Genomic DNA, 21,388 nt, shown 5'->3' with positions numbered 1-21,388 from the left:
ACTTCTTCGGCCTAGAATTTTCCCACCAGTCGCTTGCAGGCATGCCAGCATTTATTCCCGGAGATAAGGCGGATTTTTATCTCCTCTGCTGTCTTATTTTGGGTATTTAGGCTGGATCCGAGATACGTGAACTTGTCCACCCCTTCATATGCATGCTGTCCTATGTCTATATTCTGCAGCGGTACCTGATCGCGTGTGCTGACCATATATTTAGTTTTTGACTGGTTTATTTGCAGCCCAGCGTTTTCTGCTTTTATTTTCATTTGCTTTTTAGCGGCTGCAAATAATTTAATAATTAGTAATACATGGTTTAAACATAAAAATATCCACAAAGGAACCTGGGAAATACCTGGAAGTAATACATGCAACCAAGTAGATCACATTTTTATATCGAAAAGAAGAGCGACAACAGTGGAGGATGTGTGCGTCTGCAGAGGAGCCAATTGCGATTCTGATCATTTCCTGGTGAGAGCAAAATTAAAACAAAAAATCTCCTTAATACTGAAAAAAGAAGGCAAGAGAAGAACTAAATGGAAAGCTGAAAAATTGAGGGATGAAGAAATTTTGGATAAATACCAGGAATCTATAGAAACAAACTTAAAAATGACTTTAATAACCAATGATGTGAATGTGGACTGGGAAAATACAAAAAATTGTATTATCACGAGTGCCACAGAAATTATGGGGGAAAACAAAGCAAAAATAGATGCAGGATGGTTTGATGATGATTGCAGGAAAGCACTGTTTGAAAAAAATGAAAAAGGAAAAAATGCCTACAAAGGGAAACGCGCCAAAATTACGAAACTTATAAAGAAAAGAGAAAAACTGCAACAAAGCTCTGTCGAGAGAAAAAGCGAATGATGCTCAAGAGAATACTCCAAGACATGGAATATCAAAGAAGAAACAATGATCCCAGAAAATTTTACAAGACTCTTCGAAATCTAACGGAATCCTATCAACCCAGATTAAACTCCTGTAAGAATAGTGAAGGACAAATGCTGATCAAAAAGGAGGACATTATGGAAAGATGGAAAGGCTATTTCACAACACTTTTAAATCAGGCTTATAGTAATGGTCATGAGAAAACAGAAGAAGTATTGTACCACACTGCTGAGTAATTTATTGATGAGCCTACTCTGCCTGAAGTAAGAAGAGCATTAAGAACGTGAAAAACAATAAAGCACCTGGAACCGACAGGATAACAGCCGAGCTGATAAAGAGTGGTGGCCCAACACTGGAAGCAAATATCCACAAGATAATTCTCAATATTTGGGAAAAAGAAATTCTACCTGAGATGGGTATAATCGTGCCTATTCTGAAAAAGGGAGACAAAACAATGTGCGATAACTACAGAGAGATCACAATTCTAAACACAGCTTATTAAGTTTTCTCATCTGTACTGTATAGCAGGTTAATGATCTATGGTGAGGAAATCCTGGGAGAATACTAATGCGGCTTCCGACCAAATAGATCCACCATAGATCACATCCATCTCATGAGGCAAACTATGGAGAAAGCGCACGAATACAACCTTACACTCCACCACCTGTTTATTGATTTTAAACAAGCTTTCGATAGCGTGAATAGGGATAAGATGCTGCAAAGCCTTAAAATACTGGGAATTCCCTTAAAACTAGTAAGGCTAATAAAGACCACACTGACGGATACTCAGCAGTTGTCACTGTGCAAAATGAACAAACTGAAAGCTTCAAAATCGAATCAGGTGTGAGACAAGGGGATGCGCTATCCACTATGGTATTTAACCTTGTGGTGGAATCCATAGCTCGTGAAACCAACATAAAAGGATGGGTAGATAACAGTACAACGCAGATGTGCGCTTATGCGCAGATCCAAACAGAGGATGATCGACCATGGTGGCACTATGAAAATAAAAGCAGAAAACGCTGGGCTGCAAATAAACCAGTCAAAAACTAAATATATGGTCAGCACACGCGATCAGGTACCGCTGCAGAATATAGACATAGGACAGCATGCATATGAAGGGGTGGACAAGTTCACGTATCTCGGATCCAGCCTAAATACCCAAAATAAGACAGCAGAGGAGATAAAAATCCGCCTTATCTCCGGGAATAAATGCTGGCATGCCTGCAAGCGACTGGTGGGAAAATTCTAGGCCGAAGAAGTAAACTTCTAATTTATAAAACAATTATAAGGCCAGTGGTCACTTATGGCTGTGAGACTCAGTGCTTAACTCAAAACGAAGAAAACAAATTAGCTGTCTTCGAGCGCAAAATACTCCACACTCCATTTTTATACAGTATTTTTTGTCAGCCTTTTATGACTACAATATCTAAGAAATATGTTGTATGGATTACTAACAAAAAATATAAATATGTACCACTAAAACATACAAAATTAAATTTAACCAAAAATACAACATAAGTTAGACATTTTACCCAAATCACCAGAGCTGAGGTCTTATTTGGTTAATATTTCTGACACATTTGGTTTGTCCCATTCAGCAATATACAGATTTATTATTTTCACAGCATTTTTACTATGCTATTATGTACCTAGAACGCGTAAAAAAATAATTTTAGCTATTTCTATATACACCAAAATAATTCTCCTCGATTTGCCGCCCTTCGAATTCCTGCCGCCCCCAAGTCACGCTCAATCTGCCTACCCCCACGGGACGTCACTGTGTAGAATAATGACAACGTAATTATTGATATCATGATGAATAATTATTATATTCTCATAATAATATGCGACTATCTATAATGGTAGATTATATTAATTAAATTATAACGTATCCTATGACGTATTCCATATTAGATTTACAATTAATCGTATAACATGATAAACTAATACGTTATAATAGGATTGATCACTAAACACACCCTATATATGTTATGAATCATTGTTAATGGAAATACATGTTCTTAAAAATGACGTTATTTTTTTTAAATGTTTAGTTATTTTAATTTCGTTCAGTATTTTTTTTTAAATCAATGAGAAATTAAGTATGCATCTATAAATAAAACTCTAACTTAACATTTAAAAAAGTGTTTGTTATTTTCAATAACAATATATCTTTCCATCAAGAATAATAATTAACAATGAAAATATCGTCACCGTTTTAGCAAAACCATCTATGTGTCACTTTTATCAAAAATGACTTTTAAATACCAAGTCATTCCTTATTTTTTTGTCTATAGGCCAGTAAAATGATCTATGTGTTGGGTAAACTCGCTCCGAAGTTATTTCAAAAAATAGAAAACAGCTATGTGTAAGGTTCAAAAACCACGGTTCACAAAAACAACTATGTGTATATTATAGTAACATATAGAATTATAGATGGTATTTTGATATCGAGAGTGTAATGTTTTTTTACAGTTTGGCTACACATAGTTTGTTTCTATGTTATATGCTATGCATTATGGTCTTGCACGACGGTTTGAAAGATGCTTTCTCAAAAAGAGAGACAGGAAATATTCAATAATTTCTGGAAGATGCCTACATGGTCAATAGGGTATAGGCGAGAATTAATTTAAAAGTTGGATAAACAACTACAAACGTCTCGATGACAGTGGCCAATTGAAAGCAACAATGACAGGTAATAAGAATCTGACTGAAGATAAATAATTGGTAGTGCAACCAAAAATCAAAACGGAGAGATTTGTGGAAAAATGTTACATTATGGTTGGATCTAATTCCAAAGTTCCCAGCCATTATTGCAGAGAAAATACCTCCAGGGTATATGTGGAATCGTGTTTCCGATCCAAAATACAAAAGCATGATGAATATAAAAAATGGTCTCTGTAAAATGGTCATAAAGCAGCAGAATATACTCCAGTATATTTACCACCAAAAAATCAGTATCCACCAACCACGTAAAGATCAATGTGCCATCACTGCCATCTGCTGTAGTTATAAAATGAAGAATGTTTCAGAAATGGAATACAATAGCCACATTATTATAAAAAAAAGATGCTAGAAGACCAAAAATGAAATGAAGGAGAGTACCAGAACGTGGACGGTTAGTAATCACAATGGATCTCCAAAGTGTGCTGCTATGTCCAAAACACAGGCACAAATTTACTATAAACAAAAGCTGCAACTACACAATTTCACCATATACATTCTTCATAATGTATCTTCTAATGAATTTGTCTCATCTCATCGAAAGCAGGACAATACAATGAAATAATTCTAATATCGGATGGGTGTGGATATCAAAACCGAAATAAATTATTCGCTACTGCTCTAAGTTATATCTTTAGAGAGAAAAAACATCGAGATTCAACAGCTTTTTCTGGAAAAAGGCTACACCATGATAGAGGCCGATAGTGCACATGCCACCTAAGAAAAGTATTTTAAGCCTCCAATATATTCACCATCTGATTATATAGCACATATGCGGCTAGCAAGACCAACACAACCTTATAAAATTAATGTCATTGATTTTTAATTTTTAAGAATTATGGATAAGATTAAATCTGGATTAAGTTCAATCAGACCAGGAAAACGAACCGGAGATCCTGTTGTATATGATTTTAAAATGTTACAGTATCTACCAGATGGAACAATCTTTTACAAACTCAACTTTATCAGTGCAACCGTTTGACTGCCTTTGTAATATATATAATGAATCATTGCCAATATCGCAGTCGAAATACATACATCTTCAGGAATTAAAAAGTGTAATAGAGAAAGATCACCACTATTTCTACGATAACCTAACATTTAAACCTGCTAATAGAAAGTAAACGAACTTATAAATATAATATCATCTCAGTATTGCATTAATAATTAATAAAATGATATTGCAATTTATCACTAACGCACTATGTATATTTCAACTATTATTTATGTAACAGTTTTTCATGAATTTATTATTATTTACATTTTGATGAATAAATTAAACTATGTGTATTTACAAAACGGTCAAAACAACTTATGTGACATCACAAACTGTATTTCGTCACCGTTTTAGCAAAACCATCTATGTGTCACTTTTATCAAAAATGACTTTTAAATACCAAGTCATTCCTTATTTTTTTCTCTATAGGCCAGTAAAATGATCTATGTGTTGGGTAAACTCGCTCCGAAGTTATTTCAAAAAATAAAAAACAGCTATGTGTAAGGTTCAAAAACCACGGTTCACAAAAACAACTATGTGTACTTATATTATAGTAACATATAAGTAAGATGGTATTTTGATATCGAGAGTGTAATGTTTTTTTACAGTTTGGCTACACATAGTTTGTTTCTATGTTATATGCTATGCATTATGGTCTTGCACGACGGTTTGAAAGATGCTTTCTCAAAAAGAGAGACAGGAAATATTCAATAATTTCTGGAAGATGCCTACATGGTCAATAGGGTATAGGCGAGAATTAATTTAAAAGTTGGATAAACAACTACAAACGTCTCGATGACAGAGGCCAATTGAAAGCAACAATGACAGGTAATAAGAATCTGAATGAAGATAAATAATTGGTAGTGCAACCAAAAATCAAAACGGAGAGATTTGTGGAAAAATGTTACATTATGGTTGGATCTAATTCCAAAGTTCCCAGCCATTATTGCAGAGAAAATACCTCCAGGGTGTATGTGGAATCGTGTTTCCGATCCAAAATACAAATGCATGATGAATATAAAAAATGGTCTCTGGAAAATGGTCATAAAGCAGCAGAATATACTCCAGTATATTTACCACCAAAAAATCAGTATCCACCAACCACGTAAATATCAGTGTGCCATCACTGCCATCTGCTGTAGTTATAAAATGAAGAATGTTTCAGAAATGAAATACAATAGCCACATTATTAAAAAAAAAAAAAAATGCTAGAAGACCAAAAATGAAATGAAGGAGAGTACCAGAAGTATTACTGGACGGTTAGTAATCACAATGGATCTCCAAAGTGTGCTGCTATGTCCAAAACACAGGCACAAATGTATTATAAACAAAAGCTGCAACTACACAATTTCACCATATACATACTTCATAATGTATCTTCTAATGAATTTGTCTCATCTCATCGAAAGCAGGACAATACAATGAAATAATTCTAATATCGGATGGGTGTGGATATCAAAACCGAAATAAATTATTCGCTACTGCTCTAAGTTATATCTTTAAAGAGAAAAAACATCGAGATTCAACAGCTTTTTCTGGGAAAAGGCCACACCATGATAGAGGCCGATAGTGCACATGCCACCTAAGAAAAGTATTTTAAGCCTCCAATATATTCACCATCTGATTATATAGCACGTATGTGGCTAGCAAGACCAAAACAACCTTATAAAATTAATGTCATTGATTTAAAATTTTTAAGAATTATGGATAAGATTAAATCTGGATTAAGTTCAATCAGACCAGGAAAACGAATCGGAGATCCTGTTGTATATGATATTAAAATGTTACAGTATCTACCAGATGGAACAATCTTTTACAAACTCAACTTTATCAGTGCAACTTTTTGACTGCCTTTGTAATATATATAATGAATCATTGCCAATATCGCAGTCGAAATACATACACCTTCAGGAATTAAAAAGTGTAATAGAGAAAGATCACCACTATTTCTACGATAACCTAACATTTAAACCTGCTAATAGAAAGTAAACGAACTTATAAATATAATATCATCTCACTATTGCATAATAATTAATAAAATGATATTGCAATTTATCACTAACGCACTATGTATATTTCAACTATTATTTATGTAACAGTTTTTCATGAATTTATTATTACTCACATTTTGATGAATAAATTAAACTATGTGTATTTATAAAACGGTCAAAACAACTTATGTGACATCACAAACTGTATTTTTATTATTTTTGTATTAAAAATAAAAGATTTTTGTAAACAAAATAATAATCTTAGACCATTTTCTGATTATAATAAAGCATTCTTCATAATTTTAATGTTTAAATGTAACATTATTTTTTTATTCAGTTTTATCCTTCTCCTGCACAATTTGAGAAAGTGCACATAGATGGTTTTGCTAAAACGGTGACGATTTTTATTATTTTTGTATTAAAAATAAAAGATTTTTGTAAACAAAATAATAATCTTAGACCATTTTCTGATTATAATAAAGCATTCTTCATAATTTTAATGTTTAAATGTAACATTATTTTTTTATTCAGTTTTATCCTTCTCCTGCACAATTTGAGAAAGTGCACATAGATGGATTTGCTAAAACGGTGACGATATATAATAATCACTAATCAGCAATGATTCATAAATAAGTCGGTACTGATTTAATTCATATGTACATAATTAGGCTGTGTACCTACGTACATATATTGCAAATCTTAGTAATCTCAAAAATGAATCACATCTTATCACACCCTCACCATCGACTCTCGCTAGCTGTGAAGCAATTAAGATTAGTTAATCCCTTATCGCTTTTTATTACAATATAATATGTAACAATTGCAATGCTGAAGAAATCAGCGTCACTCTTGTCTCGGACTTCTCGGCAAACATTTCTAATTAAAAATTGTTTTCGCCACTTCAACTTTACAATTTATTAATTGGATTAAAACAAATATACTTTATTAAAAAATAATATTATTTAAATATTCCCAAATCTTTGATCACTATTTAGCAGTAGTAAAGGGTGGAAATAATGCACATTAAACTTTGTTAGTCTTACGTATTTGTTTTTATTGAACTAATGCTACAATTTACAGATGGTGTTGGTTAATTTTAAAAAATCAATTAAGCCCTGCCCAACCAAACCATAATAGTTTTGGTTTACTTTGGGCGATACGACAAAATTGTGGACGCTTTTTCATTCATACTTATTTGTTTTTGTTTGATTAAGAATGCAAATCATTACACATATTGTTGTTTCATTTTTTAAATTCATTAAGCCTTGCCGGAACCAAACTATAATCGATAAAAATATTATTCTATTTACAAAATATCCAAAGCTATGTGTGATTTAATTGCATAATTTTAGATATTTATAAATATACGAGTATTTTGTACTAATATTTGTTATGGCATGGTTTCGCAGAGTTTTATTGGATTTTAAAAACACCATCTTTAAATTAATTGTAGTCTTATTTCAATAAAAATAAATACATATGACTGACAAAGATTAGTGTGCACTATATATGGCGGATCTTAACAGCCTACCTCAAGTCTTCGAATATGCTATTTAGTGTGGCTTTTTTAATTTATTCAGTCTAAATATAAATATGCTTTGGCATTCAAAATTTCAATGGCAATTGCTACTTATTTCCCAGTTTAAATTGAGGTGAATGACAATAAACGAGATGTATATCATTCAAAACACGATTTTTTCTATTTTTTCAGCTGCTGGAAGCACTTAAAACACGACTTAGAAAAATGGTTAATTGAGATAACACGGAAGAAATCGCAGGAGCAGAAAACGTAGGTCGGCCATAGTCACACCTTCATAGAGCGGAAAATGACGTCGGAACGGAGTATACCCCATCTGCGAGACATCTTCGGGCTGGGGGGCCAAGCGTTTCATCAGCACTCGGGCTACAGCGAAATAGGAAATTTTCCGATTCAAAAAAATGTTGAAAACTTCGAAAACACGAATGAAAACAAGAAGGTGCCAAAAAAGACTAGCAGCAAAAAATCTAAGAGTAAAGATAATTATAAAACACTCACGAACGGTGACGTGAAAACTCTTGAAAGACATCTGAGTATGAAGAAAACAATCAGGAAAAAGATTATGAGAGATCTACAGCAAGCGTTCGTTGAAGACCCTAATGAATTTAAAGTTGAAGACTCGACCCCGGAGAAGTTGAAAGCTGAACTGGGGGCTGAAGCGATGAAATTTGGAGAAAAGCACAACAAAAAAACAGGGGGGGATTCAAACTTCTTAGACATGCTCCGAGGAGATACAAAGTCAAGCAAGAATAATAGCTCTTCCCAAGAAAATGAGTATTGTAATATAGGAAAGAATGAAGATGACGCCGAAGACGCGAGCGGTCAATCGGCAGGAGAAAAAACAAGCTTTTGGCGAAGGTTTACAATGAAAACTAAAAACAAAAGATGAAACCAAATCGATGCCTCGCCAAATAAACAGTTTCGCCAATCGTATACATGAAATCGGCGCAAACTGTTTCTTTCGCAGGAGTTTCGCATCTTTGTATTTTGTTTTGTCGATCGCCAAATATTTTCCTAAAAATAAGAATTAGCTGCAAGTGAATCGACCGATACATTTTGTCATCACTTGCATGCCTTTTGTGATAATGATACAACTATTTTACTTTTATGTAACTAAAGTGAGCAATTAAAGCAAGATATAAAAATATGTTTATATTTATGCAATGAATATTGTAATATATGAGAAAATAGAAAATGTATTATGGTAGACATTATAAATGAGCTTATGCCGTCCATTAAAATATGTTTTAAATTTAGATCTAAATAAAATACAATAGATATAAGAGTCCGACGTATTATTGTTGGTAATGAATTGTACTGAAAAAAATCTTTATCGAATGTGATTTTTGTATATTTAGTCATAGCTAAATTAGCTGGATTTAAAACAAGCCTAATATTTCCGCAGACATTTAAATTACATGTTAATGACGATACATAATGTGAATCAGTTGTATTAAATATTTTGTATCTTATTAAATAAAGTGGTGTTACGTAATAGCATGATTTGACGATATTATAATACTTATTTAAATATGCATAAGTTCGAAAATTGCTTGATAAACAGTCACAACTCTTGATGAATCCAACTAATTTGGCCAGTATTTTAAGTTTATTTTAAACTCTAATCAAAGTTACACCATTTCAATTTCGCTTGGACCGTATTTATGAATATATTCTTTCGTTTACATTTTACAACGACGGATTACCAAATTTCAAAAGTCGTCTTCATACAAAAGAATACTTAATTAAAATCAGCATTTTACTAATTTCTCTATAAAGTTATTGTTGGAATAAAAATATTAATAATGTTATCATTATTTTTGTATACCTACCTATGCTTAAGCTAATTAATATACTCATGTTTTCTATTAAAGGTTAGAAAATAAAACGATTCAAGACTTGTATTATTTTAAAATAATTTAGTACGTTTGAATCAGCCCAAACAAATAATAAATATACATTATTCACAGGGCCCATTTTTTTAGTCTGCCTTGGAGCAACAATTGTAATATGCCGACCTTTATTTTTAGAAAAATTGTTTTTTATTTGTTACTACATGAAAGTTGACAAATTTCAATACATTTACATGTCAACTGATAATAATATTATTCTTCATGGAAACCCATTATATTTAATAATATATTACATACTATCCAGTACTAATTAATCCACATACTTTTGGATATCATATACATACAACGATACATACATTGTATTTATATTTGATCTACCTCGTTATCACAGCGTTTAGAACTTTTTGACTATCATAATCTTCAAAAGGCAAAAGTAATACATTCATATAAATAATAATGTCATACATTCAATCCATTGGTTTACAATCGATTATCGTTGAAAGAATATTATAATATTTCAAATCTTACATTTAAAAAATATAGTTTTCATTAAAGTTAAATTTTAAAAATATATTAAATAAACACCTATTTAAATGAGAGTAGTTAGACGTGGAATAATATGTTACTATAGATGGGTAGCAGTTTTTTCAGTATGGTTTTCTAGTTTTATGTATATTTAAATTCCTTCTAATAATATATTAATTCTACATGCATCGATTAAATTATTGCCCTTTTAATTGTTTTATTATTTAAACCAATATAGCTCGTCTGAAATACGCGGCGAGATCATGGTGCTGAATTGACAACAGAACGTGATATAAATGTAGTATAATTGACAATGTAATATGAAAGTACTAAAATATCAATATACGATCATAACATTATCCAGTGTCATTTTTTCTATCACTGATGGCAGTATTTATTATCACAATTTTTCAACAACTTTACGACTATCGTGCATTTGTGAATATTTTCGTCACAATGATCCTCTAAGCCTCGGAGTTATACTCTCCCAGTCTTTCTGTATGCCATCAATCCACCGAAGTCATGTTATTCTCGCATTCCGTTTTCTTTCTTGTCCATTACACTGAATTTTAGAGATAAATATTAAGAAGAGATGTACAATTTAAATAATTTATGATTTTTTAGATAGCAGTACCTACTTGATCAGCAATAAATAAATTGTAATCACGTAAATGTAAATTCCACGATGGCCGAGCGGCATTCGCGTCGGCTTATAATGTCATGGGTCCTAGGTTCAAATCCTGTGTCTGGCAAATACACATATTGTTTTTCAATTTATTGTTGGAGTCAAGAGTATGGTCCCAATAGGTTGAACAAGTGGCCAACACCAATTTCTCGTAAAAACAAAAAAACTGTTAATACAAACCTTCACTCCGTGGAGTCCCATATGATCCTATTAGGATCGGCTATGGTCAAAAATAAAACGGATAGCCAACGTAAATGATTAATTTAGCTACGAAATCCCGCAAAGAAATTTAATTTGTAGCAAAATGTACGGTATTGTTCTCTAAGAATTAATTATCTAGCTCATTTTCGATTAAAACGTTTTACATTAGTGTTACAACCCTATTTTTTTGCGATAGTCAACAATATTTAGACAAATTTTGCATATGTAAGTAACCAATCAAAATGTCAAAACAGACCACTATGTACAACCAATATTGCAAACCCAGATATTATTATTATTATGTTCTTTAACTATATGCCCATATGATCATATTTCGATCGGACATGGTCAAAAGAAAGAAAGAAATGTAAATTAACACAGACAATATAAGTAAAGAAAAATACCATTTTCGCCATTGAGCCCTTTCTGAGTTTCAAACACACATTGAGAAGATAACATGGATTGTTTGTCAAAGTGGCTCAGCCCTGGAAAAATATATTACAAACAATTTAGCTATCCAAAATATCAATTATTTACTGATTATATAGAAAATTAAAGACATGTACCTACCTATTTCTTTTTCATTAGCACAATTAGTTGAAAAATATTTTTCAACTGGAAAAACCGTAATAATAATACAATATTTATGCCATACGATATTTTATTTATTGGTAATATGTAAACTTGATTTCCTTTTGCCGTTTCCCTTTTTATATTATTATTATAATATCAAGTAAATTATGTTTCTTCTATCTTCCTACAAAACCTTGGTGACCATATTTTTTGATGTAGGTATAGAGTAGTCAGTAGAGGGCAGTATTGAATTTTTCTGTGCGCCAATTTAGAGTTTTTTTTTTCATTTTTCTCAATTTTCCATCTAGATTGAAAGTCGAGACCTTTTTTAGCTATTTTTCCGTGTTTTTGATTTGAATTCGATTTCGGGACCTTTGGTCTTTCTTTTCAAAAATAGTTTTAATTCAGAATCATTCTGGAAAGCTTCTTTACAATGATTAGTGCCATTAGAAGGTAATATATATTATTTTCTGTGGCAAATATATAGAAAGGTTTGTTTTATTTGTTGTATTTGAAAGAAAACGTGAGGTTTTCTAAATAAAGTAAATCTAAAATTAAATCTCTGAAAAAGAAAATCTCTGAAATTAAAATAAACTGACCACTAAAATACTGGACGAATGGTCACCGTGCCTTTATAATACATTTACGGTAAGGGTCTATGAATGAAATTATTTAATTAATTAAGACGAAAATTTGGATTTTTTTATCGTTACGATCTGTAAGTATGTGAATATTTGTATAATAATATTATTATTAATTTAACATTTTTCTTGATTCCATCGCACGCTGATTGTTCCCAATATCCTAATCCTACAGTTCGCAAAAATGTGGATAGGTTCTGACATCAGCAGACCCGCCATAGCTGCATAGTTTACACTGTACAGTGACGCACACACTGGGAATGATGTTTTAACTATTAATTTTAGTCCATCGAGATCAGGAGAGTAGGCCAGGTTCAGGTGAGACCATCGAGTAGCATATGACCGAGCCAAATCCAACGAAGTATCCTTAAGTCAGATGTGACAAAAGTCTCCATGGTTTCACGTGCTGTCTTCTTGCCTCTGATAAAGTCCTACCATCGCGAGATTATCTTGTAATATGCAACCTACTAAATCGGTGCATCATTCATAGGACGCAGTCTTAAAGCGACCTGCATAAGAGAGACGAAGCTGTACTACAAATGCTACAATACAGGTGACACCTCAAAAAGGAGGAGGCTGCATATTTATTTAGATATTATATATATATTATACATATTCACACCGATGCTAAATTTATTATTCTCAGTTATTTAAATTGCATTCACTTATAAATAACGTGGCCTATGCAATAATTGTGAATAAAATAATATAAAACATCAAATAGTACGTACCAAACTAATCAATTGGTAACCGAAGCACTTACAGTTAAACAAAAAGTGTAAGGTTTTAGAACGCAGAACTGGAGCTCCGTTTAATGTAAAAAAAATGATTTCATATTACATCGAGAACAATCTATTATTTTAAGAAATATTTATATGAAGCAATTTCAGTGACTTTGGTTTAATGCAGTAGCAAATTAAAACTAATTAAGAACTACCGTACATCACCAACAAAACAAGAACGTTTGTTGGATATATGCATATTAACAATCCCTCGTATTCCAATGTAAGATACTTTGGTTGTCATCCGGGGCCTACAAGTTCAATCATAGGTGGGATCATAATATACGTATATGATTAGGTATCACAAAAACTTGTGTATTTTTGTAATTGTCTCGCTACTACTACCACACTACTTTAATAGGGCGTCATTGTATATAGAAAAGGTAAAAAGATGGAAGAAACGGAATAGGTGCTCTAACGCCAAAAAATATTGATAAATTTTCAAATTTAAAAGCTCTCAAAATGAATTTGTGAACTACTAGGTATTTGAAGAATGCAACAATACTCAAATATATCAATTTTTGATGATGGAATTATTTTTAAGTGAATATAGGTGTACATTTTGTATTAAGTACATTTAAAACTATTTGTATTATATAAATCTTTAAATAGCACTTAACTTTCTGCATTTTAGATATATGTGTGCGAAAAATGGTTATAATGATACAACCTTTGTATTACTTACGTAAGGGACGTAAATTTTTACTGCTCCGTGCGCTAAAGCTCCTAATTGCGCCCCTTGAGTATTGTAAGTTTTATCCACATTTTAGCGAGGTATAGTTAGTTTTGTTAAATATTGAAGTTTTATAATTATTTATCGTAATATTGCGTGGTAAGTAAAGGCCAGTGGGTAATGAAATTGTGATGCACCAGTATTGAGTATCGATACAATGGGTCATTAAACTGTATTTTTTTTAAAACCTGAAATAACTTCCTCAGTATCTTCACACAACCAATAATAGATGGCGAACACATAGAATGAGTGCTATATAATATGAGTGATTCTCAAACTTTTTCATAGTATACCCCCTAAATGCCTAAATCTTATAACTTAAATTCGAAAGTCACTGGGCGGCAATAGTTTTTACTGTCCAATATTTATTTATATATTTATATTTTGCATTAATAATTCATAGGTTCCATGTTAATAAATATAGTAATGCTCTTCGTGATTCACTGTATTAGCAAAAGCAGTGAATTTATAAGATAATCAACTGGACAAAAAGTGCTTAACTGTCAATGATCTAAAACTTAAAAATATGTAGCTCACTATATTTTTATATGAAGACAAGTATAGTAGTAGTTATAGTAGGTTATTTTTTTTTAATAAACTCAGCATTTAATGACGAAATTTGTCTTTTTCACCTAATTCATAACATTTTCCGCGAAAGGAATTTTCCCACGATCTAAGGCCGCAATCTAGAGCGAATAAGGATCTATAAGAGGTCATCCATGAGTGGCGAAGTGTCGAGGTAGGTTGTGGATATCCGCCAAAAATAGTGCACACTAAACTTTGTCAGTCATATTTGTTTGTTTTCAATGAACTTAGAATGCAAATTACAGATTATTTTGATTAGTTTTTAAAATCTACTTACATCCTGGCTAACCAAACCATAAAATATATAAAAAAAACTTATATCTTTAAAATATCTATAATTATCCCATTAACTCATACATAATTTAAAGAAAGTATCATGGTTTGGATAATTTGGATTAGACAGGTTATCTAACTAACACCGCTTGCATTTTGTATTCTTAGTTCAATGAAAACAAGTAAGTATGACCGACAACGTTCAGAATGCACTATTTATCTCGGATATCCACAGCCTACCTTCTTTTTTCGCCACTGTACACCCATGTATGTATAAAGTCATTAGTTGACATGATAAGTTGTGACTGCCTGGGATTTATTGTTAGAAAATGTGGCATAACAGAACGAGGACTGGGGAGAGTCCAAAAATGTGATATAATTTATATAGGGAGTGGGTAAAAGATATTGTGATATTGGAAGGAGAAAAATACCAAAAATCGTGTGTCATTGAATGTGTGTGCCATGAAGGTGCGTGCCATTATCAACGTATATACAAAAACGAACACACCTATGCAATGTGGAATAACTAAAAAAATGTTATTTACACACATGATGTGATTATTGGCACTGTATAGTGTGATATGTAGGTATAGGTACCTACTGAAATATTTGCCGCATGGGTTCTTCATCGTTTTGTGGTAGCGGGCGCATTTTAGATTTGGGATAATAGTGGCGGGCGCACATCGGATTTCTGTCGCGTAAATTTTAAAGATATTAAAAATATCTTCGCCTCTTGTTTGCTCTTCCATTGGTAGTAACTTTAGTAGTTATTCTTTTACACTAAAATCACTGAATACCATCTTTACCGGCATACTGCCAAGCCATCAGCGTTGACATCTTTCATAATATTGTCTTGTAGTATGTTGTTTCAGCAGATTTAGAAATAGCAACAAGAGTGTCAATTGATTTGTCAATTTGAATTAAGTAGGAACATCGCAAACTAAAATAAGACATTTTTTTTTCAACCATGTCCGATCCTAATAGGATCATATTATGGACCTCCACAGAGTATAGGTTTAGGTTTGTATTAACAGATTTTGTTTTTACTAGGAATAGATGTCGGCCAATTGCTCACCATATTAGGTCCATACTCTTACTCATACACAAATTGAAAAAATATATACTTGCCAGACCCAGGATTCGAACCTGGGACCCACGATGCTATAAGCCAGGGGTTCTTAACCGTGTGCCAGAGTAATTTTCGTGTGTTCCCGGCAAAGTATTATTAATCTGACTGTAAAAAGTACCCTCTTTTGAAAAAAGGAGCTTATAAAATTAAATCCAGTTTTGGTTCCCCTGCCAATTGCGCTGTAACAGATATATCTGTCGACTCGTTTAATTGCAGTGAGAACCATTCACATTTATCCGTATCATTTTTCAACTGACTTTGTAAATCAGTTGACATCTTCTGGATTATCATAGTAGTCATGTCATTAGATAGCTGCATATCTTGAATTGCCGAAATAATATCTCGCTTATTAAAAAATCCTTCAAACAGCATATCGGCACCAGTTATCTCTTAATTAATTCGTTGTCTAAAAATGGTTTTTTACTTTGTGCTAACAAATCAGAAATTTGAAGGGAAGAAATGGTGGCATTTTTATTCTTATTACCTACATGGCCGATAAATTGCTTAAAACTTCAAAATATAGTATCAGTAGTTAAATCTATTGGAATATTCTTCAAGCTACACATTTTCAATAAAAATGACACAGATATCGTATGTTTCCGATTTTAGGCCAAAGTCAACCCACATTACGGTAATAAAAAAGTTTGCTGTGTAGATAGTTCTGATTTTAGTTGATCAATTTTCCTTTTTCTCAACTCTGCCGGTGCCTCACGAAAATAGCTCCGCGGTTAAGAACCACTTGTCTAGACGATTTGCGATATATCTATTTCAACTTGATTGTTGCTTTTATAACCATCATGAATATCTTAAACTATGAATTGTACAACACAAAAAATTGATTTTTAAGATTAATTATTTTCATTTTCCACGGGAGCGCCACTACATTAAATTTCATTCTCACGCACTTACCTATAAACCAGTCTTCTATAGCCTTGAATAAAATTAATTTCATAACAACGAAAAAAGCGGGAGAAGAAAAAATGTTTTCATAATTGGGTTCCATTACTATATCTATAAATTTCGGGATATCATAGATAGTTTGCGCTATTAAACAGGATGGGGCTGAGAGACAATAACTCCATAGTGAATAGTTTGAAACTTGTCAATTCAACCACGTAAAATTAAGTACATATAGGCATATACAAAATAATTAAGATAAAAAGAACTTTTTATATACTTACTACGTTTTTAAATTTTCTGTTGAATCATATAAACTTGACAATTCTGTGTATTAATAAATATTTTTTATTGTACTTGATAGAAATACTGAATAAATATTGTAGAATACACAAATGTCATTTTGACATTTCATATTGATTTCCATAGTAACGCACGTATATATTAAAATTTAGTTGCTGAGTAGTAAATATTACTTATAACGATTTTTTTCCGAAACACACAAAACAGAATTAACTGAAAATGAATTCAATTCTGCTTAAAGATGGCCAAAAGTATTAAATTCTCGTCGTGTTCTGATACATTCTAAAAGTTTCAAATGTCTAGCTAGTCGGGAATCTTGGACAAACAAGAAGAAATTTGTACTGCACAAGAAAAAATCTGTACCGGACAAACAAGAATACGAGCTAATAAAAACGTGGTAAAATAATACCAAAAGCATAACAAAATCTCCGCAACTACCGTTAAATGGGCAAATAACACAACCACTCAAACAGATACGTAATTTTACAGAAAAAAAGCCACTAATATTATTAGTAAGTACCTACCTATGTGTTATCGCTGTCATCTTCAATAATAATTATTTTTTTGTTACACAATGTGATTCTAGGAAATATATACATTGTTATTCTTACTAGTAAGTTGGAATTTGTGATCTTTATATTATTTTGCATCATGGCAGGTCTCAAAATGAATCAGTGCCTCAAGTCTCCAAGTCCTTACGCTGTCTTTGTATAGATATGCTTGGTGCATAATATTATATTATTTGAAATGTGTAAAGTATCTCATTATACTCGATAAAAAAGCAGAAAATAAGGCGTTTTGCAATTAAGCTACTATGCCTATCCCTCGTGTACGGATAAATTTTCGTTTATATTACTTTATTCTGTGATATAATGTGTTATGATAGGTACTTACTTAAATTCGCCAAACATCCAATCTTTGGAAATAATTATAGGAATCATATATGACGATTCACCAAATCGTCTGGTGGTGAATCATTTCCATATTGCATTGCCATTGGTGGGTCTAAATTCCAACTGATATCAAATTTGCTATACTTCCATGGATCAGTGGTAGTTTTGCATAAAGCATATTATGAGAAATCCGTTGCACAAAAAATATCAACTAGTAAAAAAACTCTTGATAAACTACTGAAATAATTTACGTATATCACGTAATCAAATTTTTCATATATCACAAACCCGTCAGAGCCTCTGATATCTGCGTACCTAACTAGGGGCGGCAGGTTATATTATGAAAGTATGGTGAAGCAGGCAGGCTATATAAAATTATGGTGAGGCAGGCTGGTAATCAAGTTGCGGCAAAACTTCCACGTTAACATTATTATACTATATGGGTAGGTACGTTATAATGACGGTCAAAGGACTAAAGTAAATCCTCCGTGATGCACTGCATTTCTTTAATCGCGTCGCTATTTCCCGTAAGTTGTCGACTATTGTTGGCCTGCTTCATTCTGTTGTATAAGAAAACCGATTCCTTGCCCCTCTTTTTATTTAATACCGCTATGGTACCTACCTAAAACGACCATCACGCATTCTCGCTGTGAAATTGTAAAGAATTGTTATCATCAGGTTGTGTGATAAATAAAATAATTGTTATAGGTATAATACGTTCATTCATGCAGACATCCAGGAAGAGACTAGGCAAAACCACCCCGTCCTATGCGGCATGCGATTGAATTTAAAGTGTTAGTCATTAATTTGTACCTACCTATTAAAATTTCCAAAGGCTATTTAAAACAAAATATCCTACACATCTAATTCAATCTAATACTTTTTTTGTAATTTAAAAATGTCGTGTTTTTCTAAAACAAGGGGGCGGCCTATTAATTACTGGGATCATATTATGGAGGCAGCTGAGTCGTTTGGTACGGACCTGAGGGTAAGCAGTTATTACTATATTGTATGTAGGTACCTATAATATCTTTTTCGTTTGGATGTATTATCGGCATGCACGTATCAGTTTCAAAACACGACAGTAATCGCTGAGAGCTGTCTATTTTCAAATAATATTTTTCTATTGAACATAATAGTCGGACTATGGGCGTAGGTGGGGTGGGGTATTGGCGTGTTAAGTAGGTATTCTGGTATTACATTACCGTAAGCCGGAAGATGAACAAATTTATATACAATGGAAAGAATAAATTGTAACCTAGAAAATACTGAGTTCATAATAGATAAGATACCTATGGCGGTATATGAACCAGTTTTTCTTCTCCGATCAAATTTGCTTCGGTTCAAATTTTAAAGGCAAAATATTGATTACCGGTTTTTTAACCGGTTTCCGGATAGCCGTCAAAAAAATGTTCGCCTTATAGGTTAGTACCCACCCATCAATAAACTTGTTTCGAAGCTATGCAACCTCAGCTGTAATAATAAAATTGTTTGAGAAATCTGAACGGTATTTTTACGAAAACAAAGAAATACCTAGGTACCATTTGCCACAACCAAGTTACTTTAAGACGTGCCCAATAAAATAATATTTAGTTATAATACCTATCTCATATCTACGTCAGGTGTATCTAACCCGTGGCCGCGGGCCGTATTCGACCCCGGGTAACTAGTAATACCTACGGTTCGATCTTCAATAACCTGGTTGTGAAAATTTTACTTTTTCTTGAAAAAAAAGCTGCCGATGAGAGTCGACAGAATTGGTAATGTAGGGCGGAAAGGATGATCTAGGCAGGAAGAAGGTGACTTTTATCCATGTGCGGCCCAAGAGAATAAAATTCTTCTTCGCTCAATGTTTCCAGGCGAAATTAAATCAACTAGTATCTACATCCAATTCTCTGTTGGTTCTTGCAACTTTAACTTGAATCGAATAAATCAGAAAGAATGTAGGTATCCAAATACTAAACTGGAAAATAATATTACAACTTTTATGGGGAAATTGTTATGTAACTACATAGTTATTTTATAGCATAAAATCTGCAATTTCGCGTGGATTGGGAAATGGTCAAAGTATTGGATTATTGGGTAGTATCTATCCTAGTTAGTCTCACTTGCGACAATCGTTTTTATTATCGGACTTATAAAATTCTGCTGAAAATAACCCACAACATAAATTGATGTAGGTACCTACCTATTGAATAAAATTGCACTAGCTCGCAAATTGCACTAACCAGTCTGTTTTGTCTGGGGCAAAGTTACACAGGTAATGAAAATGAAAACACAGATAAACAGATATTGAATATTCATAAAATTACAGAAAAAATAACCAATGGGATAACAGTCTCAATCTACGGGTGCCTATAATCTTGGCCTTGGTCGCTCGATGAGCTTACCTACCCTTAGTTTCTTTAATAAATCTAATGTCTCCACTGATTTTGGGACCCAGGACTTTCAGCCATCAGACACGGAAATAGGTTCGCTGTTTTTCACATAATTTCAAGTACCATACAGAATAATTTTATTATAGGTATTATGATGTCGCGAATTTTATGTTACTTACTGCAATCATATGCTTTGTTGATTACGATTACAGCATAGCCTTTTCAACTTAAGTTAAGTTAAGTTACCGTTAAGTTAAGTACCTACCTAGGACAAAATAATAATATGGCAAATTGTAATTGCTATGGGTGCACCAGCACACCTCGTTTGTATAATAAAATCAATATATCCATACGACCAACCCTCTACTAGTCGACTGGTTGGTACACAAAACGTTGGAGTGCAAGAAGGTGTTCGGCAAGGGTGCATACTCTCGACAACACTCTGTAATGTACTTGTTACCTCGTTTAAACTACCCAGTATTAAAGGTATCCACACTTCACTACGAGTTAATCTTAGCTCTAGACACCGAAAGTCGCGAAATTGGATGACTCGTGGATCACAGCATAGGCATCGCAAAGGGAGTAATGTCGCACTTTGAACAACATCATGAGGGGAAAAACAATGCTGTACCTACAAAATGGATCAATATTCCAATGTTCGCCTAGTCAAGTCGATGTGTGTCTCTATCGGTGTTGAGACTAGGACCATAATCATAAAGATTAGTGCGTACGCCATAAAATATACTAGGTATTTGAGAATTACATGGACCGGAAAAAAACGATTTTTCGGTTAGGTACATGTT

The 21,388-nt window shown here is 32.7% G+C and overlaps 1 protein-coding gene across 1 annotated transcript in view; it reads left to right on the top strand.

The window, feature by feature from the left end:
- Positions 1-10,044, top strand: part of LOC147068258 (uncharacterized) — a 43,161-nt gene extending 33,117 nt beyond the window's left edge. The window contains exon 2 of the mRNA XM_085952678.1: positions 8,309-10,044. Within this exon, the coding sequence (XP_085808804.1) occupies positions 8,424-9,023 (600 nt within the window). The 5' untranslated portion in view covers positions 8,309-8,423 and the 3' untranslated portion in view covers positions 9,024-10,044. The remainder of the gene's footprint in view (positions 1-8,308) is intronic.
- The last annotated feature ends 11,344 nt before the right edge of the window (positions 10,045-21,388 follow it).

The sequence above is a fragment of the Rhyacophila brunnea genome, unplaced genomic scaffold (assembly GCF_057557595.1).
Source record: "Rhyacophila brunnea isolate RB1 unplaced genomic scaffold, BYU_Rbru_1.0 scaffold_3, whole genome shotgun sequence".
NCBI lineage: Eukaryota > Metazoa > Arthropoda > Insecta > Trichoptera > Rhyacophilidae > Rhyacophila > Rhyacophila brunnea.
The sequence above is the reverse complement of the archived record's forward strand: the minus strand, read 5'-3'. Positions and strand labels throughout refer to the sequence as shown.